This window comes from Apteryx mantelli, chromosome 3, assembly GCF_036417845.1.
Source record: "Apteryx mantelli isolate bAptMan1 chromosome 3, bAptMan1.hap1, whole genome shotgun sequence".
Lineage (NCBI taxonomy): Eukaryota > Metazoa > Chordata > Aves > Apterygiformes > Apterygidae > Apteryx > Apteryx mantelli.
The window spans coordinates 100,591,515-100,607,015 of record NC_089980.1 but is presented as its reverse complement, the minus strand read 5'-3'; the positions used below and the strand labels follow the sequence as shown (position 1 = coordinate 100,607,015).

Below are 15,501 nucleotides of genomic sequence, written 5' to 3'. Positions count from 1 at the left end.
TCCAGTATAAGTAATACCACAAGCGTTCAAAGACAAAGTAAAGTATTTCCTCTCTGCAAACTTTATATTTCATACAGAGGAATATAAATGCAAGATGATAATGCATAGATTAATTAAAGACCAGACATGGGAATAACTGACAAGCAAAAAAAGGATTGCTTCTTTGGGACAGTACCTTAGCAAAACAAGGCAGAAACTACTTTAAGTAACTTTGGTGACTTGGAGATAGCAGAGACAACCTTTGCTAAGATGAAAGGGAGGCTTTGGGCTCAAAAAGCCACAGACAGTTGCAGTTAGCCATAACTGACCTGATCAAGGACAAAAGTAAAGAGTCAAAATAACTGACATTATTTTGACATTAGAATAATGTAACATTAAGCAGTATATAAAAATAAAGATTAAAACCCTTTATCAAATCAGCACCTAGAATGAAATCCGAACATTATTTTAAAAGTGGTAACTGCTAAAATTGGTTGGGAGCATATAAACACATTCAGCAACAATAAGACAGCCAGGGTGGGATTCAGTTCAACATTAAGATACTCGATACCATGAGCTCTACAGGCTTCTTCGTGTACTACAGCAGAGCTCTGGTGACTGTTTTGGGAGCATCCACACATATATGACACTGAAATTCTGGTATCAGTCTCAAATGTCCTCCCTGTTCTTCATCATTCTCTAAGCAAAGCCTGAACCTTGTATCCAACTTTGACCAGACCATGGACTTTAATCAGGGTCACGTCCACAGTCAGGTAATTGGTTGGGAGGAACTTTTCCAGATCAGATTGCCAGGGGTCTTCCAGTGGGGGTAGGAGGAGGAAAAGGATGGTAGTTCACATTTCCATGAAAATGGTTCAGAGGACAACCTACAGGATTTTCTGGGAATCTCCAAGCTAATTAATCAGGACCATAGGAATTGGTAACCTCTCACTGTCCAGTGCTCCTCCTGTAACAAAGTTTCATACTCTGAGGCCTAAAACTATCTGACCTTAACTGATGTTTTTGTGTTTGTTATTCAGTTTGGGTTTCACTCAAATGGTCTGAAGTCTTATAGGGGATAAGATCACACATCTGATGGATGTTTAAAACACAAGGTATTTGATTAGACACAATAATGATTGTGCTCTACTAGCAAACCTGGAGTACAAAGCCATCAGAAGTAACATTGTTCCAATTCGACATACTCTTCAAAATTAAGGATTTATCCCTATGTGTGGGAATTCCATTTGAGCCCAAGAGCTTAGGTGGCATACAAAAGTCTTATGCTTTCTTGCAGCTTCCAGGTAAACTTCACCACAGGAGAAGCAAATTGTGTTTGGCAGCCAAGGAATACCCCCATCAGCCTGTCATTCATCACCAGAGGGGGGGGCGGTCTACCGAGCCTCTTTAAATATCAAAATGCTTTATTATTTGCATGATGTCCCTGGGCAGTTCAAGAGCTATCTTGCCCATCACCTTATCCCATTCTTGATAACTGCCTTAACAAAAAAAAAGAAAAAAAAGAGGTTTTGCAATACAGTACTAGAATATGCCAACAATGGTAGAAGCTCATTTCTCATTTTTTGGCAGGGTCAGCCCCTTCTAAATGAACATCCTAATACTGTTTCTCACTTTCTGCTTTGTCAGCTACTTGATACAGAAGAGTTTACTGTCTTTGGAGTTCATGGGTGAAGATCTGGCCACTAATATAGCCGCACCTCACAATGACAGCTTTAAAAAAAGACACAAAAAGTGTTCACCACACATTACACATCCAAGCATATTTCTGTGATTAACAGAAAAATTGCTAACAGTTGAAGTATGGGAAAGAGGAGCAATGTGGGAGACCTTACCCATTAGTGTATTCATATAGTCAGATACATTCCTCAAGCAGTTCCTATGATAAAATTCAGAGTTAAATAACAGTCCCAACTGCTTATACATAGTCTCCAAGTACACAAGACTGCAAAAGCAAATTAAAAAGTGTAATTTAATTAAACATTAAAACTTCAGTGCAAATGCACTGGTATACCTAATTAGGCATTTCAAGAGGAGTGATATCTATTTCAAAGAGTGAATTCATATTGTTCAAGTGACAAAATTCTAATACTACTACGATCCACATCTCTTCCTCATCCCATTTGGGGAAAAAGTAGTTTCAAAAGGTGTATAAAGCATAATGAACAGATTTTTTAAAAACTCTAACATATAAACAACATTGTAAAGTCTCCAGAACAAATAGAGAATAAAACTATAGACAGTACAATAAACATAACCTTCGTCACAAGCTCTTTCACCACAACATAGGAGAAAAGCTGGTCATCAAATTCAGTTTAATGAAAAAAGATGGTTCCCAGGGCAAAAAAATCTCCATCTCCCCAAGAAAATGAAAACACAGCTGCACTTGAAAAATTTAAAAGCCACAAAGGAAAAATCTGCCTTAAAGCCTGATAAGTGACTTCGTGGCAGCTTTTGGAGGGAGGGAGGGAGGGAGGGGGAAACTGCTCACACTCAGGTCAACAGAGCTCCAAGGTAATTTTTCCTTGGTTTGCACTGGTTGAAAAACTATGCAGAGTAAATGAAAGGAGAAACAATGGTTAAATCTGTAATCATGCATTGCAACATTATTGATCAAAGGACAAAAGGGAATTAAAATGTTGTAAAAATTAGTTTATTTGGACAGAGGAATTGCTGCGTAGGAGTCCTCAGAGATTCTGTTATTTCTCAGCCTGCCAAAGCAATAGATCTGAATATTTCTAGGACAGGAAGGGTCTCCACACCTCAACTAAAACTGTTTTGATCAGGCAGTTTTTGATAGGGCAAATTTAAACGGACTCTCATTGCATGGGTTTCCTTTGATACACCTCCTTAGTAGTAAGAAATAAAAACCAGGTTAGTTTATCCAAGAGATCAGGTGAGCTAGGCCTTGGTTTGATGAATCTTTGCAATGGAAAGATTTCTAATAAGAAAATTCTTCCCATCATCCAATTTTCTCACAAACCTTATTCCTTCTGCTTCTCTTATCTCATTTCTAAGAGTTTGCAACGTCATCCTACTCTTGTAGCACTTTCCTGCAATCAGCTAAACCCAAAATAATTTCCTAAGTGCACCCAAGAAAGGCGCTGCCTCTCAGACAGGCCGGTGAAAGTAACCAGAGGGTCCAGGAACAGTTTAACTATTTACATGTTGTAAATATGACTTTCCAGCAGTTGTATCACAAGCTTCAAGAGGCTTAAGCTATATTTTTCTGTTTTCTGATAATCATTAAAATTATTTTTTGAACATTTAGCTACAGTAGAAAACCAAGACAAGACTTACAAAGCCCTAGACCAAAGACTAGCTTCCTTATGCCCAGCTCTGGCCACACACTGAGATATTAATACCTTCGCTCCAGCTGGCTCTTCTGAAGGTCATGCAGCGCAATAAGCTGCAGGAGGACATGCCCACACATCCTCCCCTGCCTCAGGGCGGCCAGACTTGGCAACTCGTGCTGCGAGGCCTCCTAGGATAACCAGGCACGACTTGTAACATGCACTCAAGGCTCTGACTGCTCACATCAACATCTGGACGCAAATTTGCCGGCAAGCCAAGCTGTGGTCAGCCCTGATCTATCTCAGGCAGCTGTTATGTCTGGCCATCACAAACAGTTCACAAATACACTCCAGGCAGGACATGAAATTCAGTGGACTGCTTTTTGGACAAAATACAAAAGAAAACCCCACCAAAAAGAATAAGCAACTGAACAGAAAGGAACTTGCAGGCTGTGCAAGACACTGATTGTTTTTGGCCCTGGACAACAGAAATACTTGAGCATGCCAAAGCTCAAAAGTGGTGAGGAAAGGATACAGTCACTGAAGCCACCACAAATTTTGAAAATGTGCAAGAGAATGAGTTGCTGTGTACTGATAGCAACAACCTGCCTTCTCAGCTCACTAGCAAATTAGCAGCAGCAGCAAGAGGTGTCGAACAAGCAGTCAGAGGAACTGAGTATTGGGGAAGAAAGGCTGGTCAACCACCTTAGCAGGCAGACACGCAACTGAGACCTGTTTTACTGCTTTAGAGCCGTGAAGTTCCTATACTTCCATCCTCCACATCACTTTGCTTCTTTGACACAACCAGAAAGTGGTTTTAGTCCAATTATAGTATTTTACAATCATTTTCCCAGTCTCTAAGGTGTAGGAAATCGTGCAACAAACCATTCTTTTCTGGCAACCTCTAGGTTTCATCAGCCACTGAAGATACACAGGCCTTTGCTCATCCATGTTTGGACCCAAAGCACTTTGAGATTATTAGACGAAAAGCAAAAAGCATTAAAAAATTCATTTAAAAACAACAAGGGGAAAAAATGTGTATCTTACATAGGTAGCAAGTAGCAGCATTCTTCCACACCTCCTCAGACTACTTTTGTGCTCTCTGACAAGGGATGTCCACAATGACCTGTATGACATTCTCCCACCTCAGTGTCTATGATCTTACTATTTTCCCTGTAACAGCAGGAGTGAACGGTGCTGTGATGCAGTTTAAGAAACCAACACAGATGATTTTGGCAGTTACACATCCTGATTGCAGAATGCAATCAGCTCCTGATGCAAGGGCACGAGAATTACAAAATACCCTAAATATTTGAAAGGTAAAGAAGAACACTGCACATGAGTCAGCCTAAGCCTTTCTTTACCAACAGAGGTGAGCAAAAACAACGTCAACAAAATGCTAGGTAAAAATCTGAAGCCAACTGGGCTCTCATGCATTTCTTTCAAGTGGCTCACAAACTATTAAATGCATAACCACCTTTTAAAACATACCAGTTTCTTCATTTTGGCACTTGGAATACATATGTTTCTTTATTTTGGCACATGGAAGGAATGAGGTAAGGGTGACTGATGAAGTCTCTCAGCAGCTTCAAATTCTGACCAGTGTTGATAGCACTGCAGACCACAGCATCTGCAACATGAGCTGTGTCACTGTGCATAGAAGCTATTTGATGCAATGTATCTCCATTCTCACAGAAGGATGACATTTTTACAACACCAGGAAAACATTCTCTTCAAAAATATTCTTATTCCCTTTTAAAAACACCCTTGAATGTTATCCTAATAGCATATATATACATCTTCACCCAAGACTGTGCTAACAAATAACAGTTATATTTACAGGGGAAATATTAAATCCACAGGTTGAACATTTCTTTCCTTACATATTTTTTAACTGAACTGCTGAAAAAAATCTCCTTACATGATCATCCCTAATAAAAATGGTGCAGGAAGTCCCAGCATAATCATGCTCCCACTGAAATAGCTTAAGTGTCTGTCTTTGATCTACTGCACTTACAAAAGCAAAGCAGCTTGCTACACTGAGAGATAGAAATTGCATTAGTATAATCAAACAAAAAATATGTTCTTGCCTTTGTCTACAGACTGCAAATAACTATCATGACATGTAGTGGAATGAGAAAATTGTATTACCTTTACTATTAAACCCTTTGAGTCAACCATCCATATCCTTTTGATAGCCACATCTTCAGATACCCCTTCTTTTTCCATAGCCATAACAATGAGGTTTGCTATCCCCAGTGCAGCCTGAAGAAAAAAAGAGAGAAGAAAAGTAGCCTGCAAAACTAAAAATGAAAGCAATCCCCTCCTCACTTGATTCATTTACCCATTATTTTAAGTAAGTTTCTTAACTTTATTTATATATATATATACAATAAAACCAGACAATTATTTTTTCATAAAGTAAATACTAACAAACAAGAACTACCATTTAGTAGTTAGAAGCCAGAGTGAAAGATATAATACAACCTAAGATGGCATCTGTAATATGGACATCATAAGAAAAAAACTCTAATATAAATTGTTAAAACTAACACTTATTCCACATAATCATGTAATACATTAAGTAATTTTCTCCTCTGAAATTTAATTTTGTTCAACAGATTTTTTGGCAATTTAAACCAAAGGAAACTGCGCTCTGCATCCCAGAAAGTAAAAAAACAGTCCTAAAATAAGTCCTGCTCCCAATCTTTCTTTAAAATGTCCATCAAGAAGGTAAGTCTCCTTTTACCTACTATTCATATGTTTTGTAACTCTAGACTGATCTTGGCTGTGCTCCCAGTGAAAACAGGGGCAAGAAAAAATTCACTTATCAATATTTGCTGAAACATGTATCATTCCTACCAGGTTTTATAATATTTCATCAAACAGATCAAGTGTCACACGTGCATGGATTGAAAAACAGGCAACAGAATGAGCCAACAGAGCACTGAGTAATTCTGATTACTAACTTAGTATAAATATTTATGGGGTTGCTTCTGATTCTTGTTATTCATTATTCGGTTTCCCTGAGAATCAAGCGAAATTCCCCTTTACCTGCCTAACAGTTAAGAAATACGTAGTTTTATTCAGCGTAAGCTCCCATGACAGGGATGATATCTACCATTAACTCTTTGCAGTAACAAGCACATTGACAACATTAATGGGAAAAAATAAATATTAGGCCATGGATTCATCTCCATTGAGCATGGAGAAAAACCAGGGAAAGGAGCTTCAGAAAGATGGACAGTCTTGATGTGAAAAGCTTTGACACATGCCAGATGAGAGTTAACGGTACTGTAGATAAGTGTGATCTTCACTTTTGTGAAGTTTAGAAACAGTAGCTAACAGTAACTTAGGAAAGTTTGCACTGCAACAATAATATCAAAAATTATGGGCATAAAAATCTTCAGAAATGGATGATCTTGACATGCAGAATACTGAAAAACTCTAGTAGTGATGGGAAAAATCAAAGGGGAACAGCATCTTATTAGGTAACACAGACACTGATAAGCACATTTTACTTAATCTCTCTTTGGTGACCCGATATGTTTCCTCAACTTACCAAAAATTTTTGCTTGATTGTTTATATTGAGACTAGCTTGATGATTTACAGCTGAAAAGGTAAGACTTGAAGTTTTAAAAAGTGAACAGACCTCCTCAAAATGTCTTATGAAAAATATGAGGCTTGAGCAGATGATCTAGAGATTTTTTTCTAAGTTTACATTTGAATTAAGAATTAACTTTCAGCAGCTGTTAGTGATCATTGTACCACTTAATCTTCTTGTGAACAGGATACATATAATTTGATTAAATATTAAGAAACTCTTCTTGTGAAAATTTTTCCTTAAGTATAAAACACACACCTCTCCAGCTCCCTGGAATAACACTGTGTGATCTGATAACTTGTTCTTAGTGATACGCAGAGCTGCAAGAAGACCTGCAACAGCCACAGATGCAGTTCCTGAAATAAAGAATGAGTATCTTTGATTAGTCTTGAAATAATCTAAAAGCATTAAGCATACACTTTAAATAATTTCACAGTATCTTTCAGCTAAAAGATACAGACACTCAGGCTAATAAAAAACATTTGTTGGAACTAGAGTTTGCTTTACTTTGTTTTTTATGAAAAAGAAATATAAGTGGGAATATCTTCAGAGTAACATTAAATAAAATATGATTGATTGATTAATTCTACTTAAAGGGCATAATGGCTGGTGCAATCAAACTATTACAAAGTATTCTAGTTAAGATCTTTTGCAGAAGAAAAGGATGGGACAGCCCAGACAGAAGTATTTTGAAGGACTCAAGGTACTAAAAATTAAGAATGGTCTTATTCTCCAAATAGATATCTGCATTGATCCTACTGAAGGTGACCAACAGCTCTTGGGAGTTCTTGAGAAAGGAAAATCCGATAATAGCTATAAGATTGCAATAAAATTTGGCATCTCATGTGGAGGATGTAAACATCTACAGAGGAGCTAAGGTAGCTGAAAGAGCAGGACCAGCTTATTGAAGTCACAGACTGTCCTACTCCACCTGAAAACCACTCAGACCTCCAGGCCCCTGAGAAAAGGGAGGGAGGGGGAGGCAGGGAACCAACAATCTCTAGGCAATCTAGTGACCTTTTATTAAAAATTCTACTTTTTCAGTAAAGCTCTTCATACAGCTTAAGAGCAATGCTTTTTATGGAATACTGAGTAGACTGTGCATGGCAATGCTACCATTACAGTCCATACTTTACCCAGCTGATTAGACAAAAGTAATAAGCACCAATACAACTTTTTGGTTATACAATATATATGGAATATGTGTGTGTGTGTGTGTGTGTGTGTGCGCGCATGTGTGTTTATATGTGTATATATATATATATATAAACGTATACTGGAATAGAATAACAGTTTCAAAGAGAGGATCCACCATTTCTAGGAACCTCACATTCAACTTCCACGTTATAAAATTTATCCTAGCTGTTAGAGCACAGAAGTCAGCCTTTAAGAAAGAAAACTAAAAGCTACACATGATAAAATGTGTGACTGATCCTCAGTGTGGGTGCAAATCCAAGAGTGGATGAAATGGAAGAAAGGAAAAGGCAAATTCAAACATAGGAACTTGTTTTATTTTGATTTCTTAGCATCTAAAACACTAGAAGTACATTTTAAATTATCTTTGAGTTATCCCACAGGAAAAAAGCTTACATTTAGTTTTACGATTTAGCTTGTGGAGGTCCTTCTTCCCCAAATTAAGACCACAAAGAATGAGATACCTGTCTGTCTTTGAATGGAAAGAATTTGGCTCTAATCATGAAAAAATCTTAATAATAAAAAGTAGGGCAGTAAACACCCCTCAAGGAGTCATCTAACCCAAAATTGTGCATAAATGCAGGATCATCCATATCTCTCATTTCTGACAGATTATTGTCTAACTTGTTCCTAATATCTTGTTTTGAGTACTCCTGTGAGTACTCCTCTTCAGGCAACCTATTCCATTCCTTCAATATCCTTTTTGTTGGAAATCTCTAATCCAAATAGTTTCTTTTTTCTACTATGGCCTCTTGTCTTACCTATCCCGGGAAAACATATTCTTTTCTCTTTGCAACAGGCTTATATTGTACTTGGAGACTACAGGTGTCCCAACCCCCTCTTCTTAAGTGCAGCAATCCCAACTCTTCCGTGCCTTTGGAAGGTTGTGTTTTCCTAAAGCACTTATCCCTCATTTCTCTCTTCCGGACTTTATCCACTTGTTTCACATCTTCCTTGAACTGCAGCACCGAAATCCATACACAACACTGCAGCTGAATCCTTACCACTGCTGAGCCTAGCTGTCACCTTCTGTCATGCTGAAGAAAGTTGTATTTAGTCCCAGCACCTGAAAACTGGCTGTTCAAGTCTGACAACCCAACTGTTCCTTCTTCCTGACAAAGTCTATTGGGAGAGTGAAGATCTTTCTTCCTGGACACCAACTTCAGGTAACAGGCTTACATTTTTCACAAACTATCATTGTCACTAAAGCCCAGGCACAGTGTGGGCAAAAAAACAGATTCCTTATTCCTGCAAGGAGTTTGGATCCATTAAGTACTGAAAAAGTACCCGAGAAAGTGCAATAGCTATCAGCAAGTTTGCAGAACCTATAAAGGCATCCTGTATCTGGAGGAGATGTGGTAGTGAGGTAGATGGTACCAGCAAAAGTATTTTGCTAAATGTGTCTTTTTAGAGGAGATTCAGAAAAATTGATAGCAGACAGCACTGATTTCATCAGTAGTGAAAAGAGGTATCAGTCACTGATGATAAAGAACTGAAAGGGGAAAAATGGGTTTCAACAGTCCTTGAAGATTTATGATGCCCATCTGATTCAGAGAGAGCGGACCTGCAGGGGGATGAACAAGGGCCCTGAAGTTTCCCTCTTGTACAGTTCTGGGAATGAGAACTGAATTCTTCCCTCCTTAGGCAGCGGTGGCATTGACTAACCCAAGGATACTGAAGGTGAGGCTCTAAAAGACTTTGAGAAGTCAGAGATAGCTTACAGGGAGGAGATCTACCAGCTCCTAGGACTCTGAGTGGCACAGCACTAACTGAAATTGTCTACAAGCCAACTGGTTGCTTTTGAGGTGAAAAACCATACTGTTACTGATTTTTTCTTCAGAAAAAGTGTGAAATAGATAACCCTGAATGATGCACATTTGCTATCTACAGGCCTGCTTTTCCACAAGCAAAACAAATTTTAAAGCTCAGATAGCAGTAACCTCTATATTGTGCTCAAAGATGTTCAAAACATACATTTATATTGCAGGCACACAGAGTACATAAGCTTCAAATACATACAGCTAAGAAACTAAAAGAATACAAGCAGTAAGAAACACATACTGGTTTGAACCCAGACCCTCTTTATACTCTTGGCACATAGGAATACACAAAGTAAAAGTACACTCTTAATACATTGACATCACTGACTAAAGCTGTTCCAGACTCCTGAGGATCGGATGCTCAGCTATCAGGAATCCACACAGACAGAGAAAAAAATGTAGAGAAGAGTCATCCAAATCCTTTAGAAGATACTGCTTTATGTATCACCTCTTTAAAAGTAATCAATGAGGAGCTAATTTAGTGCTTCAGCAGAAAACTTCAGAAATTCTGTCTTCTGTTATTTTTAGAAAATTGGCAAGTATAAGCTTCTAGCAATAAAACTGGTCTGAAGAGCAGGGTTTCTGTATCCCCATGCCTCCAGGCTACAGGGAATCTGCTGTGGCAGAGGCATGGATTTCTTTATAACTACAGAGAACGGGAATCTAACTGGAGTTAAGCGAGCTGATTCTTAGGACTGGACTCCATTTATTAAAGTTCTTTAAACTTTCTTGAATTTCTCTGCAAATCAAAAAGGCACTGTAGAAAGAAACAGTAAGTAGAAGCTAGAAGCAAGAAGCTTGACAACTTTTGGACTAAAGGTTGGTAAAAATATGCATTCAAAACCAAGTTAATAAATGATGTCACTGCTCATGAAATGAGTCTCCTTAAAATTCCAACATTTGAGACTCCCGAAATCCGGCCTTTGCTAATGGTGACACTGCCAATCCCAAAAGGATACTCTCCATCTTTTGAGATACCATGTATACCCAAGGAAGATGCTCGGTGAAAGTTGCGGGCACCCACCACCTCACAGCAAATGCACAGCATATATGAGCATATACTGACAAACTGATTTTTGTAATGGATTTTGTTTGCTAAGGGAAAATACAATAATCTAATCAAACTGGAGCTTGAAAGCCAAGAGAAGGGAAGTGTGTTCCTTAAAAGTTGCTTAAGAAGATGGCAATCATTCTGTGGAAAAGATATTATGCATTTTTCCAGTCATTATATACACACACTGCTGTTTTAAAATACATGAGACACATGTATTTTCTACAAATCTAAAGCTCATCAAGATCCTTACAGGATGTCTCAAGTGACTCTACAAAATCATCTGCTTAAAATACATCAGTTGGGTGTTGAAAGTTGGGTTTGAATAAGTTGTTTATACATAAGATCTGAGTTTGATAAATGATTATGTTTTTTAACAAAACATAATCCTTTGTAAAATTTAAGAATACATTTTAAAGTTAGAAAGTCCCTCATAAATTCACTTTTTGAAGTAGATCTACCTGAACAGTTCAAAAACAAGTGACACAAGGACTAAAAAAAAGAGTTTGTTACATGCTTTTGATTAAGAATTTTCCCTTCTGTCATCGGAAATAGAGGACACCTTGTTCTTAGCCCACTTAATGTTTAGACCATACGAAGTTGTCATTTTTGGTCTTTTTATTACTTGCTCGGAGAGCTGAGATCATTTACTCTCTTCTCCCACATTTCTAAAAAATACAGCTCCTCTGAGACATGGCTTCAGGAACAACGACTGTCAGGCTGAGGCACTTCCACACCGCAATTTCCAAGAGTTAGCTTCTTCCTTTCCCAGATGAAATTAAGTCTTCCTCTGGCAAGTGCCAAATTGGCAATGGCCAAAAATGAAGAAATAAAGAAGTTAGACTGTGTTCTAAATTTCCCTTGGTACTCTACCAAACAACTCTCATAACCTTCAGCAAAATCCCATCTTTTGGATGCCAAATGCTTTCTTCTATTTTATGTTACCCAGCTGTGTTTGCAGGAGAGGAGAAGGAAGCCTGCATAACATGTCTTATTCCTCAGACCATTGATCTGGTCTCCCAAAAAAGAAAGCTGCCTCAGAAGGCAGCATTTTAAGGCTGTTTCCAGCCTCTGAAGCTTCTGAAGCCTCTCTCCACCAGGAGCTGGCCAGGGTTGTGGCTACAGCAGCACCCGGCCATCATCAGAGGAGATCCTGGGAGCTGTGTAAGCTGTCCTGCAAGATGCTTGCTGGTGGCAGGGACATCCAAAGCTATCTGTACAAAGACTTGAATGTGTTCCTACAGCTATGAAAATGAATCATTGAATTTATCATGAATGGGGAATACTGGGATCCTACATATCTTCATGACCGATGTACCGCTACTAAGCTTGAGCTAGCCAAATGCCCTATCACTATGCATTAACAGTTGTAATACCTATACCTACTGCTTTTACAAATTCTATTACCATACAATCTTGCATTTTAAGGAGAAAGAAAAGAGAAACAAAAAGTGAATAAACTATTACAGTAAATGTCAGTAAGGTTTTGCACTGATTGTTTGCATGGAACATGTGCTGTGATTTCCTGTATCTTCTTTAAGAAAGGGATTCACAACTAAGGTTATGACAGGAATACATAAAGGCTTTAAATATTGTATTTCTTATGAACCATGGTTTGTACAGAAGAGCTGCTCTAAAAATGGTATTTTAAAAGTACATCTGTTTCATTCAGCCATTTGACTCTAAAAGCATAATAATCCAGTTTTATGACAGTACTGAGTTCGCTATCACTGTTTGCTGCTGGCAGCGACTGTCATCACTCCTCATCAGCAGTTTGCCTGATTTGCTCTTCCTGTAAGGGGGGAAGCCATCAGCGTGAATAGCAGATCTGTTTAACCGGAACTGCTCTCACTAATGGCATGACCTTAAATTTCACTGTGAATACTGGCTCAAGTTTTTGAAAGGAATCAAAATGCAATCCACATTGAACTGCTGCAGACTGACCAATTCTCATGAATGTTACGAAGCCGAAACTGCTTTACTACCGTCATCGCAACATGAAGGAGAGGAGCAGCTCTCCCTCCCTCTCCCCCAGAGCACAGGTTAAATCTACTGTGTGCAAAATAAAGCACGTCCAGGGATATTATTTTGAAAACTGTTTCTATTTTCCTCCCCCAAATTCTGGAAGAATAATCACAGTAAGTTTAACAAAGGAGGATATTTTTCTGAAGAAGTGTAAGCTGCTGTGAAAACAAACACTAGTTTCCTAGGAAGAAGAGTTTCCTAGGAAGGTGAATCCTTTTCCAAAGTCTTGAAAAAAAAGATCTTCGATGTGAAATTTCAAAGAGCACAATTCGTTATCAAGTCTTTGTATTCTGTCTAAGTTTCTTTAGCCTTACTTGTTACTATAAACAGCACAACTGAGCATGAATATGCCACAGGAAATCCTAGAGACCGAGGCCTTTTTGGGTTGGCACGTGAAGCTCTCTGGAGCACAGTGTCTTCCTTCAGCAGATGTGGCAATTAAAGAAGGAGGGCAGGGAAAAAGCCCCAAAACACAATGTACAGAGAATTTTTATTGAATGTAGCTCAATTTAGATGAGCAAGAAATGCTTTATGACTCTGAAATATTTGTCCATTATTTAAAGTTTCAAAAAAACCTAACTTGTAATCAAATTTTAGTATTTGCTTTATGTCATTTTCCCTCCATCACCTTAAAAAGCTATTAAACAAAAAGAGGGGAAGAATCTTTGCAGCATATTCTAAAACCTGAGCTATTCTGGACTAAAAGATTAGGAAGTGGTAAAAGAAAATTCGTATTTTTTAATACAAAACTTAAATCATATCTTAATGTTGCCATTCTTCCAAGTAATAATGCAGAGAGTGCCAGAAAAAAAGCCATTCCCCTCTTTTATGCCTACTGGGAAAAAGGTGAGAGTAAAGATTGTATCTAAATTGTGTCATTTAAAATCTAGTGAGGTAAATCTGTGGGTAGCTCCTATGGAAACTTCATATAGAAATTGCATCGCTGCTCTCTTAAAAGGCCCTTTCAAGGCTCGTCCACAACACAGAGCCAGTGCAACTCAATACCAACGCACTAGTTTTGCCTTTTCCCCTCCCTCGCTCCCCGCAGTTTGGGGCACACGGTAGCGCCCGCGCCCCGGTCTCAGAGTTGAGGGGAAGAAGGGCTGCCGCCAGGTGCTCTGGCTGTGGCCAGCGCTGCAGCAGCCCAGCGCTGCCGTGAGGCAGAAGGCTGCTTTTTTCAAGAGATGGGACCTCCCGCTCCTTGGCATAAACTGCCTTTTCGCAGCTTCATACACGCAGAGCCAAATGCAGTGCCCCGCTCTGCAGCCATGGCACGCAGACAAAAGAGGAGGAAAGTTTCCAGCCACGGAGAAACTGAGCCTTCTTTAAAGATCAACCCTCTGGTATATTTGCACAGAACTATGCTTTAGCATGTCATAGATTTACACTTGACTACCGTTTGCAACTATCTCTTTTATGAAGCGTGTATGAGTGGAAACTCAGCTGTGGTGAGATACATGGTAGAACTGATTTCTTGATTTCTGCCAAATTTGTTTGCCCCAAATGGAGGCTTTCTCAGGCCAGGACATCCCTCCCAGTGTGATTAATACTGGCAAAGTGTTTTCTGTCCTTTAGGGCTGCCACAGTTAGCATTTGTCAGTCCGGATGCATATTTACTGCATAACAAAAGCTATCATTGATACAGAAACTGATCCATGATGAGGAAAAACGAAACAGGAGAAAGCAGGGAGAAGTGTACCAGAGTGTTCCATAAAAGTGTACAAAAGCTGCAAGGGGGTATCTACTTGAAAGCATACACATTTTACTGTAAATTTACCACTGAATATTCCCATTAGACAGGTGATATCATGTACATACTTACTGGAAGAAAAATATTCTTCAGATAACCCTAGAGTAAATGTCTTAATTGGAATTTTTTTTTTTAGTTATAAAAAAACAAAAGTCTGTTTCACCTGGAAGCATATTTCACTTCAAGTTATGAAAGAGGCTTTCTATAGTCTACATTTAGTATCAGAATTTGAGATATATGGTATCAAAATGTGAGCTACTACATATTATTTAACATTGCATTTCCCAAATCCTGGGTCAGAGAATGAACTGGAAAAAAAAATCATCTTAAAAAAAAAAAAAAAAACTCAAACCATTTTCAAATTGATTTCAGGAACTGGAATTTCCAGATACCATTTGTAATATTTCCAATGTTAAAAAGAATTAAATGCTAAAAAGTTTGTGATAGGGAAATTCTGATTTCTGAGAATTACACTGATTTAAGATTAACATGGTCATAATATAATCTTCAGCTAAAGTTTTCCTAATTATTCAAATGGTACATTCTGCTAAATATTTAGTATATATTTAGCATAAAACATGTGTAAGATGGAATAATAATCTTAAATTGCATGTGCTCAACATTTTTTTTAGGTCTGTTTCTTTAATAAAATTTTGTTGCAATTAAACTGCACAGCTGTTAAAAACAAATGACATCTAAAGCCATGACGGATACTGAAGCTATTTACATGGAGAGATTGCACTGTTTTGGAATTATTTTGGTTGGC

At 38.3% G+C, this 15,501-nt stretch overlaps 1 protein-coding gene across 3 annotated transcripts in view; it reads right to left on the bottom strand.

Annotated features, from left to right (window-relative positions):
• The window catches only part of ME1 (malic enzyme 1), a 236,160-nt gene that overhangs the window by 22,316 nt on the left and 198,343 nt on the right, over positions 1-15,501 (bottom strand). For all 3 annotated transcript variants that reach the window (XM_013948848.1, XM_013948847.1, XM_067294050.1), the window contains exons 8-9: positions 7,154-7,251; positions 5,442-5,555 (exon numbers count right to left, since the gene is read on the bottom strand). In XM_013948848.1, coding sequence (XP_013804302.1) covers positions 5,442-5,555; positions 7,154-7,251 — 212 coding nt within the window. The remainder of the gene's footprint in view (positions 1-5,441; positions 5,556-7,153; positions 7,252-15,501) is intronic.